Raw genomic sequence first — 11,090 nt, 5'->3', positions numbered from 1 at the left:
GACCAGAATTGGCCAGCATATAATTGTAATTAAATATAATTGTAAGATTTCATCTTGCTTAGTTCCACAATCAAGGCTCATGGAAGTAACAATCAAAAGATCAAAAGGTGCAGTGTGTTTGATAAACCTGCTGCATAAGAACTCTTCACGGTGTTGCGAAGCAGGGGTGTTTCTTTGATGACTAAGGAGTGCCTGTCCCAGCCATGGTATTTTCAATTGCCTGGCATGCATGTAGGACTTTGAATAAGTAAGACTGAAAAAGATTATGTCCTTGCACTGTGGTGTTGGCATAGAATATTGAAAGGACCACGGAGAGACAAAAGACAAACGGATCTGTCGTGGAAGAGATACAGACAAAATGCTCTTTAGCAGCAAGGATGGCAAGATTTCATCTCATGCATTTTGGACAGGTTATCAGGAAATACCAGTCCCTGGAAAGGACATTATGCTTGGTAAAGCGGAGAAGCAGTGTAAAAGAGGGGAATCTGACAAGATAGATTGCCAGAGTGGCTGTAACTATCATTGCTTTGTATCCTAAAGGTTAAATTACCTTTTTTCTCATCATATGACACCATAGTCTGCTTAGAAAGTAAATCATTGAAAGTTATTTATTCTTTCATTCAAAAACTTTTCTTTCCTTTTAAAATATTTAATATATAAAAATTTGTGAGAAGTCACAGCAATAATAAACTAGATTAATTGCTTGGAAACATAATATATAAGGAGGGAAAGTAGATACAGTTTTATGATGTAGCATGTTAAAAAATAAAAGTATGTAGAGTTGGGGGAAACACAGCTAAGCACGTTATTAATTTGAGTTCATGAAAGTGGGAATATAATGAGAAAAGTTTCTCAAGGAGGAGCTCTTAAATCAGAACTTTTTAGGATAAATAGAGTTTGTTAAACACAAAATAGTAAAAGAAGACAAAGAATATGTCATTCAACAGTCTATATGAGAGGATATCAAAATGTATCCTAATAGCATTCTAGTTGATACCTATATAGATTTATCCCAAACAAACATTTTAACACATCTCTGTGATCAGTAATAACTAAAGACAAATTCTATTGCTAACATCACTTGTCAGGCCTTCAAAAAGGAGCTTTGATGGCATGGTGACTTATGTATTGCACTGCTAACTGCAAGGTCCACAGTTTGAAACCACCAGCCACTCTGTAGGAGAAAGAGGTCGCTTTCCACTCCATAAAGATTTACAGCATCAGCAACCCATGGAGGAAGTTCTACTCTTCCTATATGGTCACTACGAGTCAGATTTGACTCTAAGGCAGTGAGTTGCAGGGGATGGGAGTGTGGGGTGCAGTATATGCCTTCAAAAAAGAATACTTTTTGTGCCAAATGGAAAAAATGATTTTGAAGTCAGAGCTAAAATCAAATAAATAAAAACCTCAAGTGTAAACATTCCCAAATCCTTGAAGTTTTTAAGTTTAGACAAATATTGCATCACTTAATCAAGTTTTTAAATGGATCAGAGATCCTAAGGAAGAATGAGAGGATCTCAAACATAAGCCAAAGAGGGAAGATTGTCAACTTCGATGAGTTAAGACATGGTGGCTGAAATCAGAATATACTAGGAGAATATCATAATTCTGCCAATGAGTTGATATCTACTGATGGTGAGACTTCACCTTCTTCAGTATTTCAATTTAAATAAAAGTCTAAGTCTCTGTAAGCTTTTCACTCAGAGGATTGCCAGATGCGTGGCTGGGACATGTAGCTCAATCTTTTTTCTTTTTTTCCCCTCTTTTCTTTTTTTACCTTTTATTAGGGACTCATACTACTCTTATCACAATCCATACATATACATACATCAATTGTATAAAGCACATCCATACATTCCCTGCCCCAATCATTCTCAAAGCATTTGCTCTCCACTTAAGCCCTTTGCATCAGGTGCTCTTTTTTCCCCCTCCCTCCCCGCTACCCCCTCCCTCATTTGCCCTTGGTAATTTATACATCGTTATTTTGTCATATCTTGCCCTATCCGGAGTCTCCCTTCCCCCCCTTCTCTGCCGTCCCTCTCCCAGGGAGGAGGTCACATGTGGATCCTTGTAATCATTTCCCTCTTTCCAACCCACTCACCCTCCACTCTCCCAGCATCGCCCCTCACACCCTTGGTCCTGAAGATATCAATCTTTTAATCAAGATCAAAGGTGATTTCACGCAAGAAAATCCAATTGCTATCTTGGATTTAACAATATCATCCATATCCAATAAAAAAAACTACTGTCAATAGTATCAATTGGGCCAATTAGATTTAAGGCAAAGGGTTAGATATTTTTGGTGACTTTTTTTGGCTTCTCAAGGGATTATCTTGACAAAATTTCTCAAAGGACAAAAGGAATCAACGTGGGTTTACTATAAAAAAATTAAGAGAATTAAAAACAGCATGATGTTCTGTGCCCTCAAATTACTTGACTCCACTAACTCCTCTGACTATCCATAGCAATTTTATGCAGAAGAGCATGAAACAATGCCTGGTTCATAATTATTCTTATGCTTGAGAAAACAGTATAGGTAAGAAAAAGACCAGGGAAAGTCTTCCATCGAAATTAATTTGTTTTTATCTCTTAAAACAATGTAGCTGATAATTTTTCCTGTGTAAAAATAGCTATGATAATATCATTGGGAAATTTAACCAAACCATTGTAATGTACTTCAGACTTCTATTTTTTTTTAACAAACCTCAAAGAACATTTCAAAGGTACATGATTTTGAATCCCTTGTAAATCCTAAAACTGTTGATTTCTCAAACACGTTATAAATTAAGAGTCCAGAATTCTCCGAGACACGGTTGTTGTTGTGAGGTGCCTTGGGTTCACAGCAGTCCTATGTACAACAGAATGAAACACTTTCCCAGTCATTGACATTCTCGCCATTTTTCAGTCTGAGGCCATAGTTGAAGCCAATGAGTCAACCCATACATTGAGGATCTTACTCTTTTACCCTGCTCTTCTACTTCCTCAAAAACAATGCCCTTTTCCAGTGACCATTGCTTCCAGATATCGTGCCCAACATGTGTGAAACAAAGTCTCTCCATCCTCAACTCTAAAGAACATATGACCATAATTGTTCCAAGACTGGTATGTTTGTTCTTCTGTCAGACCATGGTATCTTCAATATTTTTTTCCAGTCTCATACTTAAAATTTATCAATGATTTTCACTCTTTCTTATTTAATATCCAACTTTAACATGCATATGAGGTGACTGAAAAAAATTTGTCTCAGATCAGGCAGGCACACTTTCACTCGCAAAATAATACCTTCAGTTTTTAACCCTGTCAAGAGGTCCTTTGCAGTAAACATTCCCAAGGCAATGTGCTGTTTGACTGTGTGGCTGCTTCTTCCCTGAGTTTTCACTGAGATCAAAATGAAATCCCTGACAGATGATCCTTTGAGGGATGAAAACCCAGTCTTAAGCAATGTTCAGACCAAATGTAGAGTAAGAACAAAAAGAAGAGTTTCACATTTTTCTGTGGTTGTGCAATGAGGACTTTATGATTTTGTAGAAATACCTTCTGATTTATTGTCACGTGTATAGAGTTCTAGATATAGAGCTAAAAAAACACCAAAACCAAACTCATTGTCACTGACTCAATAACTATATGAAGCGACTCCCCTGTGGGGTTCCAAGCATTTAACTGCCCAAGGGAATAGAAAGCCCGTCCTTTATCCCAGGTGTAGAACTAGAAAGTGGTAAATATTTCAATAGAAAGACAAATGAACTAATGAGTTGGATGAGGTACAAAATTCACACGGTTGGTATTAAGAGAATGAAAATTTGAACGATATATGGAGGGGGTTAAAGAAAAACTAATCCATTTACATAACCTATGCTTTCCAACCTGTTTTATTTTCATTTGATTTAGAAGCAGTATTTCCATATTCTCAGGAAATGTTCATTAAGAATGGCAGTGTGTTCACAGAATTCATTCTCCAGGGACTCACAGATCGCCCAGAACTCCAGCCTCTCCTCTTTGTGGTGTTCCTGGTGGTTTATCTTGTCACCCTCACTGGCAATCTGGGCATGATAACATTAATCAGACTGGACTCTCGCCTTCACACCCCCATGTACTTCTTCCTCACTAACTTGGCCTTTGTGGATTTGTGCTACACCACAAATGCGACCCCACAGATGCTCACTAATTTCTTATCAGAGAGGAAGACCATTTCCTTTGCTGGCTGCTTCACACAGTGTTACATTTTCATTGCTCTTCTCCTCACGGAGTATTACATTTTGGCAGCCATGGCCTATGACCGCTACATGGCCATCTGCAATCCGCTGCGCTATTCTGTGAAAATGTCCAGCAAAGTGTGCATCTGCTTGGCCACGTTCCCTTATGTCTATGGCTTCTCAGATGGTCTGTTCCAGGCCATGCTGACCTTTTGCTTGACCTTCTGTAGGTCCAATGTCATTAACCATTTCTACTGTGCCGACCCACCACTCATAAAGCTTTCTTGCTCTGACACCTACATCAAAGAACATGCCATGCTGATCTCAGCTGGCTTCAACCTCTCCTGCTCCCTCGCCATCATCCTGGTGTCCTACGTCTTCATTATGGCGGCCATCATGCGGATCAAGTCAGCAGCGGGCAGATACAAGGCCTTCTCCACCTGCGGCTCCCACATGATGGCCGTCACCCTCTTTTATGGGACTCTCTTTTGGGCAATTATGAGACCACCCACAGACGAGACTGTTGAGGAATCGAAAGTAATTGCTGTCTTCTACACCTTTGTCAGTCCGGTCCTTAATCCACTGATCTATAGTCTTTAGAACAAAGATGTCAAGCAGGCCTTGAAGAATGTCCTCAGAAGAAATATGGCCACTAAGATGGCAATGACTCCACTGGCCAATAAACCATGACTCTAAAAGAGGTAGTCTGACAATGTCCTATTCCAGTGGCCTTATGTGTTTTGAGAATGATCTTCAGTACTATGGCTATGTCTCAATTATCTCAGGCAAAATTCTCATACGCTAGACCCTTCCTCCTTGAAATGTGCTCCATGGGCAAATAGTATCATCTTTAATTTATTTTAAATGCATATCTGTGTACTGTACATCAGATCTACTCAATCCAAACCTGCATTTTATCCACATGCCCAGAAAATTTGTAAGCCCATTAATGTTTGCAATATATAATCTAAGTCACAGTTACGCAAGTGTAATTCCCTAAGACCCTGGTATATTTAACAATTTGTCTGATTAAAAATGTTATCATGCTGTCAGTTTTTACTTTAATTGAATGTATGTTCATTATTCATAATATATTTCATGTATCTATCACAATTATTGCGTGTTGGTTTTGTCACTGTAGTAAAATAAGTCAGAACTAGCATTCCTGAAAATAAATAAAATTGTTAAGATTTTTTTTCTTTTTCTATTTATGTACTAAATTTGTTAAATTATTACTGTCTTCATTTATACTTAGGAGGGGTGATTGATCTGCCTTTTAATGCCATTTTCAGATTTTATGATTATGATTATGCTATTCTCATAAAAAGAGTGTGTGGGTTCCTGTACTTCTTCATTTTGGAAAAAGTTGGGTAACATAAACGCTTTATCCACCTTAAATAGGAAATTGTTAGACTACCTCCGTGATTGTTTTCATTTTGCATTTTCCTTATGCCACGTTTTCTTTTTGTAACTTCCAATTCTCAAGCAGATATGACCTATCAAATGTCCTGTATTATTAAAAGACCTTTTTTGATAATTTTACTTTCTCAAATATTCTTTACATTCAATTTATGTTCACTGATACATTGGTATAAGATATTTTACATTTTCTTTTCCCCTTTTAATATAATATTTTACATTTTTAAATATCTTCTCTATTATTCCTGAGATAATTACTTTGCCTTGACATTCTTTATATTTTTCTTTAATTAGTCTGCTGAGAGTTTATTAATTTAATTAAAATTATCAGAGTCAACCTTTATGTTCATTTTTTGTTAGTTCTTATATTTTGTGTTTTACTGACTTCTGCTTTTATCTATTCAGAGAGCATTTATATATTCTCTATTATTTAAAATGTAAGTTTAATTTTGTTTTTCTATTTGCTTCATTTCTCATGTAAGTATGTAAAGCTCTGCATTTCCATGCAATCCCTGATTTCACTGAGTGTTCCTAATTTTGGCAGGGTTTTGTTATCTTTATTCGTTTTGCAGTCATTTCTTAATTAACCTCTCTCTCACTTCCATTGAGTCAATTCCAACTCATAATGACCCTGTAAAACAGGGTAGAACTAACTGCCCTTAACTCTACAAGGTAGTAGAAAGTCTCATCTTCCTCCCTCAGAGTCGTTGGTGGTTTCTAATTCCTCTTTTCAGTTATCAGCTAATGCTTATCCATTGTACCACTAGGACTATTAAATTAACTACTTTATGGACTATTTAGTAACGTGTTAATGTCCAAAATATATTGGAATGCATACTTATTTTTATTCCTATTGACATCTAATTTAATGATATTTTGTATGAAAACATACTTTTTATTTTGGAACATACTTTTAATGATTGCTATCTTCAAAATTTATTGAGCTTAGTTTTATGACTTAGCCTAAGGTCATTAGCAGTGAACATTTCATGACTTCTGAAGGTTTTTTGGTGTTATTTTTTATAAATTTCAATTAAGTAAAGTTCATTATTATTATAAATAGTTTATATCTTACAAGAACTTTGTCTAATTTTTCAAAAAGTTACTGTAACTACAATTCACTATTGAGATAGTTAAAGTTTATAGTGCCAACTTGGCCAATGAACACATGTGGGATTAATTGAAAGGCGGAGAGATAAATGGCTCTGTGAGTCTCCCTTCTTTCATCTCTTGATCTTTGATCATCAGACCAGTATGTGGCTGCCTTGTTTGTTCTGTGCCTCCATTTGCAAGTTACACTACCTGTGGGACACCTAACCTGTGGACCGCATCACGGTAATTTGAGGTTCCTTCAAGACCTGCTTCGCCACACTATTGGAATTTATATCTCTTGACTGGTGACTGTCGGACCCTGTCTTCTGGCTAACTGTTGGTGACCTGCCTTGCTGTTGGCTGCCTGTGCCCGGATAGCCTGAATTGCTCTACAGAGGACTGCCTGGGGGCCCTCAAGATTTGATGGACTGCCAGTGTCTCACAACTGTCTTAGGGAGTGAGTTGCACTGAGACATTTGTACTGTTTTTTAATTTAATTAACTGTTTAATCTTATGTTATATATCTATCTATCTGTATATATATATATTAGCATTCTGGTTTTGTTTCTCTACAGAACTCTAACACATTTGGTAATAGGAGTGCTTCCAGAGTAATAAAATCATAAATATGGGCTTCTTAAATTGGCTCTTCAGCCTGATTAGTCTCAATAGCATTAATAACGCTATTTCTAACCCCAAATGCATGGATAAGTTTGCTATCTTCCTAATCCATGGTGTGAAATATCAAAGATAATACCTACAGTAGCGTCACCGATAGATGAGGTGCTGGTCAAAGGAGAGGCTCTGAGTGATCGTATGTTTGCTATTTTCCAGGAGTTTTGAAAGGATGGCAAGTACAGGGAAGCTGGTTGGCCGGCCCTTCTTACAATGGAGAGTGTGATTAAGGAGAGGGATGGTCTCAGAGCCTCAGAAGTGTGCCTTAGGTGCAGAGTAACAAATTTGAAAGCTTCCATCTGTGCTACAAAGGAGAGCCTTCTCTCCTTTTTTAAAAGAGCTGACATTGTTGAGAACCATGCAGAGAGTCTCATTATGCAAGTGGCTTAATTACATCAGCTGAGTTGCAGATCTAGAGCAGTGTCTGATACCAAAGTGAGGGCATTGATAGGTAAAAGTTGGGACTCGCAAACATGGGTTGGAACACATGGGCTGATGATCCAGGAGAGGAGGATATTGAGCCCCTAGAAGCAATTGACCCTCCGCAGTCAATAGATCCAGCCTCCCTCCCCCAACAGCTGAAGGTATTAATTCGCTGTCAATAAAACAATCCACACCTGAGCCAATTAGCTAAACTGTTCAAGCTGAAATGCGATGTGGGGCTGCATCTGTGGCATTGCCTGAGGGAGATGCCTGACAAGATATTGCTGACAGCAACCAGGAAACACCCTCACCACCCATAATTTCCTCTAGACTTGTCACCAAAATTAAGCCCCAGAAAGCCCCTGAATATGAGGTTGAAATGATTCCCCAAGAAAAAGTGTGCTATACTCACAAAGATCTCCTCTAGTTTTCAAAAACTTGCAAGCAGAAGCCTGGGGTATCCCTGGAATGGTTACTAAGGTTGTGGGATAATGGTACATGAAACATTATATTAGAGTGGTCTGGGTTTCTGGATATGGGACCGCTAAGCACAGATTGTTTTTTCAATGTCTCTGTCAGAGAGGATAAAAGAGGATATAATTCTTTATTTGGTTGGTTCACTGAAGCCTGGACTGCCAGATGGACTAGATTAGACCAACTTGAAGTACCTGACCTACCTTGGTACATGCAGAAGAAGGCATCCAAAAGCTTAGAGAAACTGGTATGTTGGAATGGATCTATCAGGATATTCCCATAGATCCAAAAAGAGGGTGTCCTGAGGACATAGCCTTTACCACAACCATAAGGAACAAGTTTATGAAGTGGGCCCCAGCATCTCTTAAGACCCCTGTAATTGCTATTTTATGTGCACCAAGATTAATAGTGGGAACTGCCCTAAGCAAACTCTGACATATTCCCACAATGGGGCTGATTAGTCCCTGTGTTGGTAGATGGCAGGTGCCAGCCCTGAATCAACAGAGACAGGGTGGTCATGGCTATAATAGACAACAAGGTTTCTGTAGTAATCATAGCAACCTGTCTTGTGTGGAATTATGGCATTGGCTACTTAGCCGTGGTGTCCCTAGGAATTAAATAGATGGGAAACCTACTAAATATTTATGTGATCTGTACAGATGGAAGAATGCCAGATCAGGTGAACAGGAGAATAGACAAGTCATGATCACTCAATCAATTCCCAGACCTGAGCCAGTTTACAGACCTACAACCTGTTGAATGAGGGGAAGGCCAGGTCTCTTTCAAGAGGAACCCTGCTGCATCACCGAAGGTTTATAATGTTAGTCTTTCTTCTAGCCTTCCCCAAAGGGACTTGAGGCTTTTCACCAGAGTGACTGTTCACTGGGGAAAATGAAATAATCAAACTTTTGGGGGATTACTGGACACTGGCTCTGAACTGACACTAATTCCAGGAGAACCAAAATATTTCAAAGGCCCACCAGTCAGAGTGGGGGCTTATGGAGGTCAAGTTATCAATGGAATTTTAGCTCAGGAACACCTCACTGTGGGTCTAGTGGGTACCTGAACCCATCCTCTGGTTATTTCCCCAGTTCCAGAATGCATCATTGGAATAGACATACTTAGAAACTGGCAGAACCCCCAAATTGGATCCCTGAAATGTGCAATAATGGCTATCATGGTAGGAAAGGCCAAGTGAACACCATTAGAACTGCCATTGGCTAGGAAAATAGTAAACCAAAAGCAATACCACATTCCTGGAGGGATTTCAGAGATCAGTGCCACTATCAAAGACTTAAAGGACACAGGGGTAGTGATTCCTACTACATTCCCATTTAAGTCACCTATTTGGCCTGTAAAGAAGATCGATGGATCTTGGAGAATGACAGTGGATTATTGTGAACTTAACCAGGTGTTGACTCCCATTCTAACTGCCGTTCTGTATGTGATTTCATTGCTTGAGTAACTTATATTGCTCCTAGTACTTGGTATGCAGCTGTTGATCTGTCTAATTCCTTGTTTTCAATACCAGTCTTGAAGGACCACCAGAAGCAGTTTGCCTTCAACTGGCAGAGGCAACAATATATTCTACAACTCTCCCCCAGGGAGACATCAACTCTTCTGTCCTGTGCCATAATTTAGTGTGAAGAGACATTGATTGCCCGTCTATTCCACAAAATGTCACACTGGTCAATTATATTGATGACATGCTGATTGGAACCTCTAAGGAGGATGTAGCAAAGGCTCAAGATTCATTGGTACAACATCTGCATTGGGAAATTAACCCCATGAAGATTCAGGCACTTTCCACCTCAGTAAAATTTCTAGGGGTCCAGCAGTGTGGGGCATGTTGAAGTATCCCTACTAAAGTGAAGAATAAGCTATTGCATTTTCCCCCACCCCCCAATGACTAAAAAGGATGCACAACACCAAATGGGCCTCTTCGGGTTTTGGAGGCAACATATCCCTCACTTGGGTGTCTACTTCGACCTTTTTATCAATTGACACAAAAGCCTCCAATTTGAGTGGTGCCCAGAACAAGAAAAGGCTTTTCAATAGGTTCAGGCTGCCGTGCCAGCTTCTTTGCCACTGGGACCATATGATCCAGTGGACCTGATGGTGCTAGAGGTGTCAGTTGTAGGTAAAGATGCAGTGTGGTGTCTTTGGCAGACCCCTATTGGTGAATCACAGTACAGACCATTGGGATTTTGGAGTAAAGTCCTGCCATCCTCTGCAGACAACTACTCCCCCTTTGAAAAACAGCTGTTGGCCTGTTACTGGGCCTTGTTGTGAACTGAACACCTCACCGTGGACCACCAAGTCACCATGAGGCCTGAACTATCTATCATGAACTGGGTATTGTCTGACCCACAGAATCATAAAGTTTGACGTGCACAGCAACACTCTATTGTTAAATAGAAGTGGTATATACAAGATTGGGGCAAAGCAGGACCTAAAGGGACAAGTAAGCAGCATGACGAAGTGGCCCAAATGCCCGCAGTCTCCACTCCTGTCACATTACCTTTTTTTGCCAGTCTGCACCTATGGCCTCTTGAGGAGTTCCTTACCATACTTTAACTGAAGACTATAAAAGTCATGTTTGGTTTACGGATGGCTCTGCACGATATGCAGGTGCCACTCGTAAGTGGACAGCAGCAGCACTACAGCCCCTTTCTGGGATCTCCCTAAAGGACAGTGATCAAGTGAACTTGCCAATGGGCAGAACCTAAAGCAATATACCTGGCTGTTCAGTTTGCCTACAAGGAAAACTGGCCAGGTATGAGACTATATACTGCTTCATGGGCTGTAGCTAAT

General features: G+C 39.4%; 1 protein-coding gene across 1 annotated transcript; it reads left to right on the top strand.

The window, feature by feature from the left end:
* The first annotated feature begins 3,914 nt into the window (after window positions 1-3,914).
* On the top strand, window positions 3,915-4,793 carry LOC142446377 (olfactory receptor 5M11-like). The gene has a single exon (XM_075548131.1). It carries the CDS (start codon window positions 3,915-3,917, stop codon window positions 4,791-4,793), a length of 879 nt encoding a protein of 292 aa, XP_075404246.1.
* Window positions 4,794-11,090: the final 6,297 nt, after the last annotated feature.

The sequence above is a fragment of the Tenrec ecaudatus genome, chromosome 4, assembly GCF_050624435.1.
Source record: "Tenrec ecaudatus isolate mTenEca1 chromosome 4, mTenEca1.hap1, whole genome shotgun sequence".
Lineage (NCBI taxonomy): Eukaryota > Metazoa > Chordata > Mammalia > Afrosoricida > Tenrecidae > Tenrec > Tenrec ecaudatus.
This window is presented reverse-complemented; position numbering and strand designations above follow the sequence as displayed.